Source organism: Crinia signifera, chromosome 3, assembly GCF_055691185.1.
Source record: "Crinia signifera chromosome 3, ASM5569118v1, whole genome shotgun sequence".
Lineage (NCBI taxonomy): Eukaryota > Metazoa > Chordata > Amphibia > Anura > Myobatrachidae > Crinia > Crinia signifera.
The window spans coordinates 280,096,742-280,113,830 of NC_139219.1; the positions used below are offsets into that span (position 1 = coordinate 280,096,742).

At 41.9% G+C, this 17,089-nt stretch overlaps 1 protein-coding gene across 1 annotated transcript in view; it reads right to left on the minus strand.

The window, feature by feature from the left end:
* SAG (S-antigen visual arrestin) overlaps nt 1-15,757 on the minus strand; it is a 33,313-nt gene extending 17,556 nt beyond the window's left edge. The window contains exons 1-8 of the mRNA XM_083174774.1: nt 15,676-15,757; nt 13,819-13,879; nt 7,155-7,199; nt 4,570-4,763; nt 3,776-3,835; nt 2,904-2,971; nt 2,410-2,545; nt 471-555 (exon numbers count right to left, since the gene is read on the minus strand). Of these exons, the coding sequence (XP_083030900.1) occupies nt 471-555; nt 2,410-2,545; nt 2,904-2,971; nt 3,776-3,835; nt 4,570-4,763; nt 7,155-7,199; nt 13,819-13,879; nt 15,676-15,732 (706 nt within the window). The 5' untranslated portion in view covers nt 15,733-15,757. The remainder of the gene's footprint in view (nt 1-470; nt 556-2,409; nt 2,546-2,903; nt 2,972-3,775; nt 3,836-4,569; nt 4,764-7,154; nt 7,200-13,818; nt 13,880-15,675) is intronic.
* Nucleotides 15,758-17,089: the final 1,332 nt, after the last annotated feature.

Here is a 17,089-nt window from a genome sequence, read left to right on the forward strand (position 1 = left end):
CATCCAAAATTTAAAAAATGTCACCAAATATACCCAACCCCCCACTTTTACTTCTAACTAAACAAATCTAAGGTGGACCTATAAGTAAAGTCTGCATTGAATGTGGAATGAACTGCTGATAGGAGAACTGGACTTCTATTGGATAAAAGTCAAGCCAATAGAAAAGAAACCCTATTAAAATAAGTGTCTGCAGTGTTTCCTTTGACATTAACTTTTTTCAGTTTCTGAAAAAATGTCCCTTATCTTGAGTTTTCCAGGAAGTCAGGAAATACCCTTAATGTTGAACATATTGAGATCCTTCTCAGTCATTAAAAAATGTGGAAGAAGGCCAGTTTTATAGCTTCTCTAATGAGCAAACCTATTTTTAGCTGTGCTAACATAATTGCACAAGTGTTTTCGAGGGAAATTTCTAACTGACCCCAAACTATTGAATGGTAGTGTATATTATTATTATTTTTATTATGCCTTACCTGATGTAGATATTTTCTTTACTGTTTTATCTGAATTATTGGTCACACAAACAGCCACAGAAATTGGTTCTCCATGATAAAACACCTGTTAATGATTGTTCAGTGAATCATAATCATTCAGCATTTGCATATGTAAACTTAAACTACAGGTTACATTCGAATATGTGTATGTACATGATAAGGGGGTTTCTAACTATAATATCTAGAGTACTGCAATGCATTTAGTTTTATGTACAGTATTTGGGGGACATTTAATAAGATGGGAGTTCTAGTTCACATGGGATGTTGCTATGGGCAACCAATCAGATAAATAAAGATAATAGATAGTATCTGAATAGTTGCCCATAGCAACATCCCATCTGACATAGAACTCCCATCTTTGTAAATGTATCTCCTTGAGCTTTGAGCACACACTTAGGTGTATCTTCCTTTTGTAAGAAATGTTTACATGGAGGTGGAGGTCCGTTTACCGGTTGGCAGTCCCAGATGTTACTATCACAATTGTACATCTGCCCTAATTATAGGCTTTCCTTTTTCTATATTAGATATTGCTCACTCAAGCTTCATTTGTGTCTTCAATAAGTCTTGAGAATAGCAGACTATGATAATATCTTTATCGCCTTTTTAACACTGCTATTTAGTTGCTGTAAATGTTCTTTTCTATCTAGCGTGCATTTGAATGCATAGTTAAACTATAAATGAAGTAAACTTGGTTCTGGCTTAGGACACAGGGAGCACTGAGAGGTCCATATTGTGCTAACCAATTTTTCACTAAGAAGTGGGCAGGATGTGGGAGGGCCAGCCTATTCTACTGGGAGTCCATTCCTCCAAAATCCAGAAGTCCCTTATACCCCGTTTTCACTGCAGGAAATTCCCGGGTCTAGCATGTCGACCCGTTAATTTGCCTTTTAACACAGGGTTTTTTGCAGTGTGAACAGGTCGCATACCCGGATCTCATACACGAGTAAAACCCTTCTTTTTACCCATGTTTGAGATGCGGGTAGGCAGACGTGGGTTAACCCGTTCTCACTGCATAAATATCTGTGTTAAAATGCAAATTACCGGTTACAACTTCTTCACCCGGGAATTTGCCTAGCAGTGAAAACGGGGGTCCAGCGCTGCAGTCCCCGGCATTTTAATGCCGGGTAAAAGCCATGTAGTTCTCACTCGCAGTGAGAACACGGTATGAGATGTCTCAGGAAAGTAGGCAAGTTGGTTTGGATGGTAGAAAAAGTAACCCAGAAAAGGGTTGTGGGTTGTGGAACAGACCAGTTGACTGGTCTGTTATCTCCTGAAGATGGGGCTTTGTGTCTCGAAATGTTGAGGAAAATAAATGCGTTCTTAAAATCCTGCAGTGCCAATTTGTAACATGCACTACTTCAGTGGGGAACACTGCGCCTACACTCTGCTTATCATTAATAGGGCACAGAGGTACTTTTACCTTTTTCTATATTGAGGGCTGGTCTGTGGATTGTGTATATACATCATTGATTGAGATTATCATCGAAACCAATAAAAATACTTCTAAATCAACCTTTAGTAGATAAACCCCTATCACTCTCATATTTGTCTTATTTTACCCTTTAGACTAGTGTTTCCCAACTCCAGTCCTCCGGAAACCATAACATGTTTTACAGATCTCCTTAGTATCCCAACTGAAATATTTAGCACCACTTGTGGAACTATTAAAATCTGTCAGCCAGTAATGACTACAGCTGTGCACTAAACATACACTGTTAGGGGTCCTTGAGGACTGGGGTTATGAAATACTGCTTTAGAATATCCCCTTTTACTTTTTTTGTACTTTTTATATTGAAGTTGTGCTTTCATTGTAATTGCTTCTCTTTAGGACAATTCGGACTTGTTGACACCATATAAATAAGGCTTATTCTTGATATTAATCATTATAATATTAAATTATAGTAGTTTCTTATCTTACCTCCTTGGTCAAAGAAGCTGTCAGGTGCAGGGGTTTATCCGACATAAAGAACTGCCAAGAGGTCTCTGCTCTGGGCTTAGGTCCTGGCTGGTCAGGCGCATATTGGATTTTGCGGATCAACAGACGCACAGAGTTTCTGAAGACAACAAAGTGGGTTAATGGATTTGCATGAGCGATTTATTCGTTAAACAACCTCAATAGAATACATAACTGAAACATGTCCTGGTGTAGTCATGTGAAAGGAAAAGTTGAATGAGTTCTAGATTCTTTGATGAGTTACAGAACTTTATCATGTTTCATCATACTGTATTTCCATGCAACTAATATTTGTCCTTGGCTATATGTTTATGCATAAGGGAACAGTAAACTATTTACCACAATGGTAAAACTCTCCAAGAACAAAATTCACACAATTTAAAAGGAGACCAAAAAAAAAAAAAAAATCATAATCCATTGAGTTTCACATTTGTATACATGACATACAGTCAACTCACTTCTTGTGAATACTGTCATCTAGGTTGGTTGCAGAAAATGCTTTAATCTCAAAATCCACACCGCATGCCTTAAATAAAACGAACAAAATATAGTACAAAAATGTGTGTCAGCTCTCAAGTTGTTATTTCACAAATATGCATATAGGCCATAAACAGGAGTTACAAACATTTTACCATAATTTCCAGGAACATTTTGGTACTGAGGGATAGATGTGTGAAGCAGTGATAAGGGAGGAGAAGTCATAAAGGGCCTGGTACTCACCGGCCAATCAGTTGCTGACTGTTAAGTTACAGGCTGGGTTTAAAAAGGGACAGTTGAGAACTGATTGGCTGGTGATAAAGAACCAGGCTCTGTATCACTTCTCCTCCCTTATCACCACTTCATACATCTACCCCTATGTTACTGAAGGAAAACCACACTTGTCTACTTCTACAGTCTACTCTCCAGGAGAAGCCCAGAGAGGAAACACTACAAGACACTTCAATGGGCGGGCCATTAAGCCCTTCTTGGAGTGTCAAGGAAAATGCAGACGTACCCAAATGTTTGGAGGGAGGGTGTGTGACCTAATCTCTTGCCACGATCAGCCTGATTGTATCGCTACCACCGGGTAAATCCAGGGCTACGCACAGTCTGCACACATGGAAAAATCATTCAATGGTGATTGGCTTGCGAATGGATTTGCAGGCGAATCTCCGATCCAGCTACTTTTCGCCATTTGCAAGCTTGCAAAATTAGCAGCCCAGCGATCAGGTCTGAATTAGGCCCAATGTATGTGACTGTCTCTTGCCCTTTCACTGACTATTAGCTTTTCTCTTATTATTTTGCAAAGTCTGGTATTTTTTTCCTGATTCTCAAGCACTTATATTCTCACCTTCCCCACATCTGTTGGAGCTGGCTGAAGACACACTGAGCAGGGCAAGTAATCCGGGAACTGTAATAGAGGCAACAAAAGAGAAGACATGTTCTTGTGTATCCATCACCCATATGAAGCAATTTCCTGAGCTAAATTAATATTCTGACTATCTATTAACTTCCATTGACTTTACAGTGACATCAAAGAGCAAATGTGCCTCAGTGATGTAAGTGGATGATTCTAGTTAATGAAAACACAGTAAAAGTTCTTCTTCCTTTAGGTGCCCTTAAGGCGCCTCTCCACCAGAATACATTATTTACTCTTATGGTTTTGGTGGCCAGATGTGTGAGGCCTATGCTTGGCACTTACTATGGATGAAATCACCGCCAAAGTATGGAATATCCATTCTGTAGAATATATCACAAGCATATTAAATGGTTCTTCTAAAAACATTGTGAAGGTATAGGAACCTTCTATTTCTAGGCTCCCCTTGTATTGATTCCCATGCTTTACAGCCCAGCCACTTAATTCTGGACTTGACCAACCGAGTGGCCCGTCTACTACCTCTTACCCCTCTTTCTGATTTCTATTTTCTTGCTTCTTCTTTCCTTTCTTTTTCTTTTCTTTTTTTCTATGCCATATTTCTTGGGGTCAATCTATTGACTGTCTATCTAGACACTATCTATCTAATAATCCACACTCTGTGACCCTCATCTTACTAATAAAATAGATTTAAAACACAAACAAAACATAGTTGATGTTTGTGGTGGATTTTCTTTCTATAAAAAGTTAATTTGTAAATCTGGTATTACCGTCATCAAGAAAGGATATGCATTGTTCCCCAGCTTCTTCATCAGCCGCTCCTGGGTTTTGGTAAGGCTTTTCACATCTTCCACAGGAGGATAAACCTGAGTTCGTGAAAAATAGAGGTCCTTGCGAAAGGTCAGCCCAATTACATCAATATCATCATTACCATAGCGGAACGCACAGGTCAGAGTGACATACACTGCAAACAGCATAAGAAACAGACAGTGAAAAAAAGAGTAGAGATCAGATAGGATCTACAGGGGAAAAAAATATTCTGCAGTTTAAAGCATACCTCCCAACTGTCCCGATTATAGAGAGACAGTCCCAATTTTTGTAACTGTTCTGCCTATGACCACAGTGTCTCGCAGACGGAAAGGCAAGTTGAGCTATGATAACAGCTGATTACGGAATAGATGCTGTGAGCTAGGGGACCCCCCCAAAATGACAATAATGGGGGTTGTAACATGAGGCCCCACCCCTCTACTTAGGGTACTGCCCCCTTCACTAAAGGCCCCAACCCCTTTACAGCAACGGTCAAGCCTCCAGTGGGACTGGTCCTGGTTCATTGCCCATGAAAGTTGGGAGGTATGATAAAGTATCTGTATTTTACAAATTATTATTTTTATCCTTTTTATATGACGCTACAAGGGATCTGCAGCAATTACAGAGCACATAAACAAATAGGCAAAACAAGAACACAGTGAGTTAAGTTCAAGACAATATAGGACAAGTACAGGGTATATAAACCTAGCTACAGCCGCAAATGACCCTGAAATAAATATCAGGGTGGCAGAAAACCGAGGAATCGAGGGATTATATGCCATCAAATGGCATATAACATTTTGAGTGCCAACGTTGCTGTGAGAGATGTGCAAAGTATGCCGGGGCCATAGTTGAGGAATATGAAGCATTTTTGTTATTGCCGGCAAATGATCTGAAGTCAATTGAAGTGTAGTTAAATATTACGGGCAAACTGTTTAAGCACTCAAAGGGTTAAGAAAGAGTTGGAAAAGCACATAACGAAAGAGGGCCCTGCTCTTAAGAGCTTACATTCTAAATGGGGAATGGCAGAGTGACTGGAGTGACACAGATGGGCTAGACTTTATAAAATGCAAGTTAAAAGTCATATACATAGCATAGAAGATGTATATATACACAGGGCCATCTTAATGCATTAGTTTAATGCATGAGCATGCTAATTGGTGGATCACTGGAGCTATCCACCAATCAATATGCTGACAGCCATGCACTCTTTACTCTTTAACCCCTTCCCGACATTTGACGTATATATACGTCATAGCCGGGATGTACTTCCCGACACATGACGTATATATACGTCATGACTTTAAACGGTCACCGCGTCCAGAGACGCGGTGACAGAGGGATGATGTCTGCTGTCCCTGACAGCAGACATCCTCCCTCATTGCCCAGGGGGGGCAGCTATGCCCCCCGTTATGGGCGATCGCTGTAATTGGCTGTTCAAACATGAACAGCCAAAATCAGCGTTGAAATGTGCGATTGGTAAAAATTAGACGCTGCTGCCCCCTAGTGTCCAAAAAAAATAAATGAGGTTAAAATAATGATTTTTTAATAAAGTATAGATATGGTCTTTGTTAGTTATTAACTATTTTGAGTGGTATGATTATTTGTCTCACAAGCAGAAAATGTAACATTTTGCAAATAGCAAAATGTTCCATTTTTTTACGACATTTTGGTATTTTTCCCAAAAAAAAAAAAATTGTATCGACCCAAATTTACCACTAATTTAAAGTACAATGTGTCATGGGAAAACAATCTCAAAATCACTGGGATAAGTAAAAGCAAAAAAAAGTTATCCCCACTTAAGTGATACATGTCAGATTTGAAAAAAAGGCCTCTGTCAGGAAGGCAAAAACAGGCTGCGTCGGGAAGGGGTTAAGTATGTGGAGAGATGATGTAAGACCGTAGGAGGCATAACTTATGCATACCTCCCAACAGTCCCGATTACCGCGGTTTTCGTGGACATTCCTGCATCGGCAGTGTCCCGCGGCGAGGGGAGGCTGTTGGGAGACCCCCTGTCGGCTGCCGAGCAGCGGGGAATAAACGCTGTGTCTATTCCCGCAGCCAGGAGACTGGGGGCGTCAAAATGGGGATATAGGCCACGCCCCTTTAGTTAGGCCACGGCGCGCATCCATCTGTCCCTCCTCTGTCTCTTTGAAAGTTGGGAGGTATGCTTATGACCTTTTTTTAAAACCTTTGCCTGTTAATGGGCCTGTAGGGGCCCCAGTCCATTGCTGTGCCCGGGGCCTACAATGCTGTTAAGACAGCCCTGTATAAACAAGAAAATGAATTGCAACAAATAATGTAACCCATTACTGCAACATGAACATCCAAAAAGTGTAATAAACTGTGGGGAATCTGTTTTGCTTCTCTTTCTAATAATGGGAGATGGAATTGATTCTAAAAGTTAAATGAAAAAGATATGAGAGGCAGTAAAGAACAAGCAGCTCTGGAACAAAATGGTGCAGAATGTTAACATTTGAGTAATCTGATAGCCGGCCAATCATGTTGTTGGTTGATAGGTTTTCAATTTAATCCCGTGACTACTCACCTTTTTTTCCTTTAAGGAGATGAGGATCCACAAACACAACTCCATCTGAGTAAAAATAGTAATTAATGGTCCGATTAGCAAACATGCTATAAATACTAATAAACTGTATAAGTGAAATAATAGAGAGCACAATGTTTAAATACAGAACATAGTAAAATAAAAAATAAAATGGACTAATTTGCGTATTCGCTTCTTTGCTACAGTGATTTAAATGTGAGCAGCTTTATTTCAGTGTTGTTCAATGCTGTCTGTCTGGGTTTGTTACTTGATTGAAAAGAAAATATGGTGTAGCGTCGACACATGAAATAGATTGACATACCTAAGGTTGACAGGGGCAGAAGGTCTGCACAAGCATTGGGCCAACAATGGGAAGGTCCACAGTCAAAAGATCGACATGAGTTTTTCAATTTAAAAAACAAAAAAACAGGCGGTATTTCATACCCTACCATCCTTTAGGGCGTGGAGGGCAAATATAATAGTGTGCTGAGCGCAGCGAGCAATGCGAGGGGATGCGGGACACTGCTACAATGTCAATGACAACATAGGGGCAGATTTATTAAGCTTGGAGAAGAGATAAACTGGAGATAAAGCGGAGAAAAGGTAAAAGGAGATAAAGCACCAGCCAATCAGCTGTGTTTGAAAAAGACAGTTGGCAGCTGATTGGCTGGTGCTTTATCTCCTTTTACCTTTTCTCCGCTTTATCTCCAGTTTATCTCTTCTCCAAGCTTAATAAATATGCCCAATAGACATAAAAAAGTGAATAAATCACATTGACCTTCTGGCTGTCCACCTTTCTATTGCCGACCTAATGTTTATGTCGACCTTCCGACCCTGTCGACCTTATTTCATGTTTCGACCTAAGCCATGTCGACCTTTTTTTTTTTTAAATCATGTATTTTTATTAAATTTTTCAATGCACAATAATAAAAACATAACAAACCTAACATAATACAACAAAACAAAAAAGGAAAGTAAAACAAAAGAAAAGCAAAGCAAATCAATTTCAAGTGTGCGTTAGATCAGTTCAGTCATGTCAGTACATCATGCAATACAAAATGTTCAGTATTTGCGCTAACAAGCAAAAGTATTATGATCCGTGAGGCATTAGTACAACAGGTGTCAATAAAGCGACCGGTGACGTAGGTCCTTGTTGTGCTATGCAGGTCTAATTTAAAGATTATAGCGGGCTATGTATCAGAATCCTGGATATATAACGGTGAAGACGTCCAGGGGTGCCAGACCTTTTCGAATTTATCTGGGCATTTACGCTTATTATACATACATTTTTCATGCGAGATAGTAGTGTTAACAAGAGCTATCCACATATGAGTAGAGGGTGCGCTAGGGCTCATCCAGGCCCTCGCAATACACACCCGGGCAAGCATGAGGAGATTATTCAAATAAATCCTCTGAAATTTGGGGAAAGCCTCCTCCATTCCTAACTCAAAAATACACAAACGTGAATCAAGGGCAGGTACCTGCACTTCAGTACTTCTGATCTTATCAAGCACCTGTTCCCAGTAAGTTTGTAATTGTGGACAACTCCAAAGTAGGTGCCAGAAATTTGCCCCCTCCTCCCCGCATTTGGGACACCCACCACCCGTAGTACCCCCAATTTGCAACAGCCTATGTGGAGTCCAGTAGACCCGGTGCAGAATGTACAATTGGATCTGCTGGAATCTGGCATATGCCGTGGCTCGCTTAGGTGACCCACACATATGGGACCAGTCCTCATCATCTAAAGGTCCCAGGTCTGCCTCCCATCTGCCCCGCAGTGCATCTAGTCGACCGACCCCGGCAAAGGTGAGGAGAATGGAGTATAGAGCAGAGACCCTCCTCCGGTCAGGGAGTTCACGGACCATCGTGTGGACCGAGCTGTCCGCTAGCTCAGGGGTGACACCCCTCCACTGTGTATTCAGCGCATGCCTTAACTGGAGATATTTATAGAAAAAATGCCTCGGGATACCGTACGTATTTTGTAACTGATCAAAGGAATGTAGCACACCTTCCTGAAAGAGGTGACCAATCTCAGCGACCCCATAGGATACCCACTCCCTACCCGCCCCCAATTTACAGAGTTCAGGAAAATCCCTATTCCGCCAAATAGGCGATCTGGAGTCTATGACTCGGTCATCCCTCACCACCCTCGCCGCTAACCAGACTCTACGAGCCTGCTGCAGAAGAGGGGAGAGGGTCACCAGGGGTGCCTGGGCCAGTAAGAACTGCAAGGGTGTGAAAGCCAATCCCGCTTTAGCCAAGAGTGCACTAGGTAAATAGCCATAATCAACCGGCTCTATCCATTCTACCAGCTGGGCAAGTTGGGCGGCTAGATAGTATAGCCTCAGATCAGGGAGCGCCAACCCCCCATCCCACCGGGACCTGCATAAGGTTTTAGCTGCAATACGAGCGCGTTTCCCACCCCAAACGAAGGTGGTAATACAACGTGAGATGAGCTGGAATTTAGTGGCTGGGATATATACTGGGGAATTCTGCAGAATGTAAAGAAATTTGGGTTGAATTATCATTTTGATTAGATTCACCCTGCCAGTAACCGACAGGGGGAGCGACTGCCAGATCCGAGCTCTTTGTCTCAGTGCGTCTATTTGAGGTGTCAAGTTTAGGGTCATAAAATCTGTGGGAGAGTGGGAGATCTGTATGCCCAAATACTTAAATTGGGTGCACCAACGAAGCGGGTAGTTATATGAGGGGGGCTTTGAAACATTGGGAAGTAATGGGAACACCACCGATTTATCCCAGTTAATGCCCACCCCTGAAAAACGGGCGAATTCTGACATTAAAGTGAGAAGGAAGGGGAGTGAGGACGCCATATTGGAAAAGTAGAGTATCATGTCATCTGCATATAACCCAATTTTTTCCTCCCTGCCCTCAATTAGAAGGCCACCCACCCGAGGAGAAGATCTGATACAGCATGCCAATGGTTCCACAGCAAGGGCGAAAAGTAAGGGGGACAGGGGGCATCCCTGCCTAGTGCCCCTACCCAAGGCAAATGAGTCCGTAGTATAACCATTAACCCTAAGTCGGGCTGCCGGGCTGGAGTATAGCAACTTAACCCAGGCCAGAAAGTTTGGCCCTATCCCAAACTTTGTCAACACCGCCCATAAGTAACCCCATTCCACCGAGTCAAAGGCACGAGCTGCATCCAGAGAGACAATAACCGCATCTTCCAGTCCCCCACCGGCCCACTGTAAATAAGTAAACAAGCGGCGCAAATTAAGAGCTGTCGATCTTCCAGGCATAAAGCCGGTTTGATCAGCATGCACCAGCTCCAGCACAACCGCGTTTAGGCGTGTGGCTAGGAGCTTGGCCAGCACCTTGATATCCGTGGACAACAGAGAGATAGGCCGGTAGGAGTCTGGAGACAGCGGGTCCTTCCCAGGTTTAGGAATTAGAACTATCAGAGCCTCCGACATGGATGGTGGGAGAGAACCCTGTGCCAATAGATAATTGAAAAGTAGGAGTAGTTTCGGGGCGAAGTAATCTATATGGGTTTTATACAGCTCGATCGGGAGTCCATCTACCCCAGGGGCTTTGGAATTAGGGAATGATTTGATTGCTATCTCCACCTCCTCCAGGGAAATGGGGGCCTCCAATAAGTTCCTCGAGTCATCACCCAATCTAGGGACAGTTATCTGGTCAAGGTAGTCACCCAACTCCACCATCGTGTAGTCAGTTCTAGTCCGATATACGGAGCGATAATGGTCATGAAAGACCAAGGCAATTGGGAGAGTACCCTCACACAAAGTACCGTCACTCTGTTTTATACTATGTATAACAGTGGGGGGAAGGTCCTCTCTAGCTAAGTAAGCCAAAAATTTGCCCGTACGGTCCCCCTGGACATAGAAGTCATGCGAACGAAACAATAGCCGTCTCTTAGTTTTTTCAAGCAAGGTTTCATTCCATTTTTTGTGAACGATCTGCCACTCCACCCGGTCTGTCTCCCTTCCCGAGTTCAGGTATCTCTGCTCCATCTCAACACATCGCCTCTCGAGCTCTGTTTCTGTTTTGCGTGTAAAGATTTTTAACTGCGCCACTCGGGAGATCAAGGAGCCCCGTAACACTGCCTTGAACGCATCCCAGACAAGGGGGCTGTTATCCTCTATAGGATTATTTACAAAAAATTCCTCCCAGAGCGCTAACAGTTCGCAGGCGGCCCCCATCTGTGACAACCAAAATGGATTAAATCTCCAAAATCTAGCCCCTCGGGGGCAATCAAGCTCCACCTCCAAATACACCGGCGAGTGATCAGAGATCCCTCGCGGCAGGTAGTCAACAGCCGTCACAGATGGTATTAGACGCCTGGAAGTGAAAGCCATATCTATCCGTGAAAAGACTCCATAAGAGCCCGAAAAACAGGAAAAGGACTGAGCAGATGGAAATTTAAGCCTCCAAACATCCACCAGGCCTAGCTCGGACATCAAGCGGGCAAACGTAGTGGGTCCACTCCTCCTAACGTCCCCAGTCGGGCGCCATCTATCCAAGGACTCATCCATCACTGCATTGAAATCGCCCACACAAATGATTGGGGATAGGGGAAAATCCTGGACAAAAGTACAGGCCTTGTGTAATATAGAGGGCTGGTAAGGGGGGGGGGTATATAAATAGCCAGTAGAACGAAGGGTTGCTCGTGCAGGGTACCTGCCAAAAAAATATAACATCCCATTGGGTCTACCTGTACCTTTTGACATTTAAAGCCTGCGTTTTTATGAATAAGGACTGAAACCCCTCTAGAGTTCGGATGGAAACATGAGTGGAATACCCACCCCACCCAGGGTTTTTTAAGAGCAAGCACCCGGCTGCCAGTCAGATGGGTCTCAAACAAGCATGCAATACCTGGTGAATACGATTTAACCTGATTCAGCACCAATGTACGCTTTATCCTGTCATTGAGCCCTCTTACATTCCAACCTATAACCTTCACCATGTAACATTAGTAAGGACACTGACAGGGAATATTCTGGTCTCCACATTGGGCATCATATAACACCCGCCCCCATGCTGCCCCCGAATCAGGAATGTTAGCGATACACACACTTGAAAGACATTAAAATAAATGAAAACAATTAAGAGCACAAAACCATAAAGCAAATAAGAAAAATAACCCCCCCCCCACCCGGCATACCCACCCCAACATAGGTACACTTATACCCTAACCGTAAACCAACTATATCTCCTCTAAGGAGTCAATGCTCTGAACCTATATGCCCTTAAGGGGCAGCCCTTACTATGGCCTAAAGAGCATGTAGCTCCTAACCCCTACATTAATATCAGAGAGAGAGGTCAAAGATAAGTAACATGTTATGCTTAATTTCAATGCCACTTAAAACAAAATATCTCTAGCAACCTGCAAAAGAAAGGATTAGGTTATTAGTTTCCTGTGCAGCATCAGGGAGGAAGGTCTCTCGGAGCCGGCTGTAGATCCGCCCAAGTCGAGGCAGCTTGCAGAGTATCAAAGAAGTGGGTTCGGTTGCCATCAACCACTCGGAGCCGTGCCGGATACATCATGGAGTATTTTATCTGAAGAGATCTCAGCCGTTGCTTCACGCAAGCCATGTCGACCTTTAGTGGTTGGCCCAATGTATGTCTACCTTCATACTGTTGACCCTATGACCCATACCCGGTGTAGCATATGGGATTATATATTATATATTAATAAAAACATCCAGGGATACAAATAAGAATAACACTCCATATAGCAAGGGTTAAGCGATTAAACCAAGGTTGAACTCGATGGACGTAAGTCTTTCTTCAGCCTTAACTACTCTATATATATTGTGAGAACACAGAAAATGAGGGATGGAATGGCAGCCATTCTATTTTTCAATGCACATCACCTAGATAAAAAAACACGAGGATTTGTCATTTTATAGCAGTTGCTAAGACAAGTATTAATGGGGACAAGCTCTAGTGGAGTTCTGGTACAAATAGATTAATATGTGCCTATGGGTTTGGCATTGTCAATCTTGGGTTTGGCATTGTCACGGTTGGGTTTGTCATTGTCACGGTTGGGTTTGTCATTGTCACTGTTGGATTTGGCATTGTCACTCTTGGATTTGGCATTGAAACTATTGGGTTTGGCATTGTCACTGTTTTGTTTGGTATTGTCACTGTTGAGTTTGGTATTGTCATTCTTGGGTTTGGCATTGTCACTCTTGGGTTTGACATTGTCACTCTTGGGTTTGGTAATGTCCCTGTTGGGTTTGGCAATGTCCCTGTTGGGTTTGGCAATGTCCCTGTTGGGTTTGGCAATGTCCCTGTTGGGTTTGGCATTGTCACTGTTGGGTTTGGGATTGTCAATCTTGGGTTTGGCATTGTCGGTAGGTCAGTCTTTGTGTAAACTGTACAGGGCCTGCTAACGTATAAATGTATAGGAAATACACAGCTTTAGTATTACATTACACACCATATGCCTGCATATACATTGTGCATGATTTTGGGGTTGATGTATCAAGTAGTGAAAAGAGTAATGGGGACCAGTGAAGAGGTTTCCTATAGCAACCAATCAGCTTCAACCTATCTTTATTCATAATGTACATGATAATCTTGGGCAACTTCACCGGTTTACTTCTACACTCTTTTCACGGTTTGATACCTAAACTGACTTTCCCACATACCTAATGTTATTACAATGACTGAAAAAACTCACCTACTGGATCCACAGATTCCACATGATCAACATAATCTCTTTTTCCCAGATATACACTCACCTGTACATACAAAGATACCAAGGATTAATTCAGAAGGGACAAGAGAGGAACTATGTATAATTAGCATAGCAATGATACAAAATATTTGCCTTAAGCCCTGTCTTTCTATCTAAGCGATACACCGAAGCACGATCGCTCAACACACATCGCGGGAGTCCACGATGCAGCCGTGATGCTTTGTGCTCAGGGATCATGCTCAGCGGGGCTTTGCCTATTTTTAATAAGCAAAGCCCGGCGATCTAGGGAAAGCCATTGCAAGCACTGGCTTTCCCTGCTGGAGATAGCGACGCGCGCCATCCCTGCAGGGCATACACACAGAGCGATCCGTGTGTCTTTTCTGAGCAAACTAGTCAGATCACTTAGTAAAGGGTCTGAAATCGCCCCATGTGTATGCCCCTTTAAACACAAGACAATCTCAGTAGTTACAGATAGAGAATCCATCATTATTTTATAAAACAAATCTGGTTAACAATTTATAACACTGTACGTGACTCTTTGTGACTTTTACCAGATCAGCACAGATATATATATTGTTTGCTATCAATATTGTTTATAGTAATTACAGATGATATGTATGTATGTATGTATGTATGTATGTATGTATGTGATATACTTTATTATCTTAAGATTTACCATATTTAGAATTACCATATATAAAATATAAATTATGTTTAAAAATGTCAACAATATTCCTATTCTACATAACACGTTTACAGATATAAGGGGCCTAGTACCTATATCAGACCTGAACCAGAACAAATTTGTTTTTAAAATAAGCAAAACCATTTGCACTGCAGGTGGGGTAGATGTAACATGTGCAGACAGATTTAGATTTGGGAGTGTTATTTTGTTTCTACGCAGGATAAATACTGGCAGCTTTATTCGTACATTGGGATTTAGATTTCAGTTTGAACACACCCCACCCAAATCTAAATCTCTCTGCACATGTTACATCTGCCCCAACTGCATGGTTTTATCCATTTGAGAAAGACTTTACATTTGCGATCAACTCAAGGTCCCATACTTGTATATAGTGTATTAGTGTACCATGCCACTAGACATTTATGAAATTCCCTACCAAGCCCGATCCTTACTCCCAAAGCCTCTTTAGAACTGTATTGAAATCTGAAAACACAACTCTTTATTATTTAAGTGTTTTATATCGAAATGATAGAACAATGCACAGCCGACTGGATCAATACAGAGCCGGGCAGGCTTGGTTGGGATCACTTGCAAAAGGACCGCATGTGATATATCACATGTGTTCCTGCCACCCAGGATGGTCCCGGGTGGGTCAAGGGGTGATTGCCAGTGACTTTACCAAGGGTAAAAGTCACCGCAATGTATGGGCACCTTTAAGGACAGCTCAGAACCGTATATGTGTCATAAAGCTCCTCTCTCAGTGGTGTACAGTGGTGTACAGTGGGCTCAAGCTGAAAAGCTCCTTTACATGGGCTTCCATATACAGTATGTGCGATGCCACTTGCTGCAATGTCTCTCCTCATATAATTATCAGTTTTGGATGAATATCTTAGACAACATTTTACATGCACAACATTACATTGCCTAAACATGGTAAACTGGTCAAGATGGATGAATGTAATCGAGGTTAAAAGTAAGGTACATTTTACACTTATGTGCAGTTTATTTTATACCTTAATCTATTATTATTATTATTATTATTATTGTTATTAGTGTTGTTGTTTTGTTGTATACCAAATTAATCATAAGAAACCCCCATATAGGAATCCTGCATTAATTCTACACAAAACATTGCAGTTAAAACATTTGCTTACCGCCTTGTCACGGGAGGTTTTCTTGTAGATGACATGTCGAGATTTCTTGTCACTCATGACGCTGGTTGCCCGTTACAGAGACCTTGAGGGCGACAGATATATACAGGTATTTTTAAATGTCACATGAAACAATTCTTCGAAATTTACATATATTTTCCATTATATAAAAAACAAACCCTGGGCATATGGGGCCATATGCACTTAGCTTCAAAAAGTGATAAAATGGAGAGTGATAAACAGCCAGCCAATGAACTCCTACCTGCCATGTCAACAACTGTTTTTGAAAAATGTAAGGTAAGAGCTGATTGGTTGGTTGTTTATCACTCTTCACTTTATCACTATTGAAGCTTAGTGCATCTGGCCCATGGTGTTATGCTGAATGTACTGTATGAATAAAAAGGAAAACAATTTCTAACATATTATTAAGGGCATTAATAAATAATTTAACAGGACCAGAATAATCACTAGAAGAGATATAACCGTAGTAGTAACAGGGCTGAATGATATTGCAATATAATACTGTTCTATTACAATCTAAAAGCAAAAGCCAAATAAATGTAATTTCTATATGATTATATCCACTACTGTAAATGATAAGGATATTAAAAATCACAAAGATCATAGCTATGTTGAGACAACATCTTGGGACAAGCAATTATGACTTCCGATATACTCCAATGACTCCGCCGATGACGCCAAACAGAGATTACTGATTCTTTATAATGCACACAATGGATACTGAACTGATTACATCACTGCTCAGGGATACTTATATGACTTGTAAATTGTTTAGTCTACAGGTGGCACTCCTATTCTCTACCAAGTGGGCATGGAGTTGGATATAAACCTGTGGCGAGCGCAGCGAGCCACCGAGCCCGAAGCGTGGCGAGCGTAGCGAGCCCCGCGAGGGGACACAGAATACTTTTTTAAAAATCTGTGTCCCCTTGCGGGGCTCGCTTCGCTCGCCACGCTTCGGGCTCGGTGGCTCGCTACGCTCGCCACAGGTTTATATCCAACTCCATGCCAACTTGGATAGTGGGGCAAGGAACAGGACCCCTTTTTCCCATTGAATTCTATGTTAAAATGGACTCAGACCATTTTAATATTGAATCCTATGGAAAAATCGGGTCCATCGCATCGCATCGCATGGTCGCATGCGATGCGATGCAATGCGATTATCGCGTCGCATCGCGTTGATTGTATGCCTTAAGTTAAGGCATACAATCAAAAAATCGGGCGCCCAGATAGTACATAAGTACCAAAAAATCCTATCCAGGTTCTGAGATTCCTCCTTTAAGTCATTAGGAATTATCATTTAAGTTAGACCTATTGTTTAAAATATGAATAATAATTCTTCTACTTCCATTTCCATTTTTTTCTCTTCTCTGATGAAAGTTTATTAACTAAACTGAAA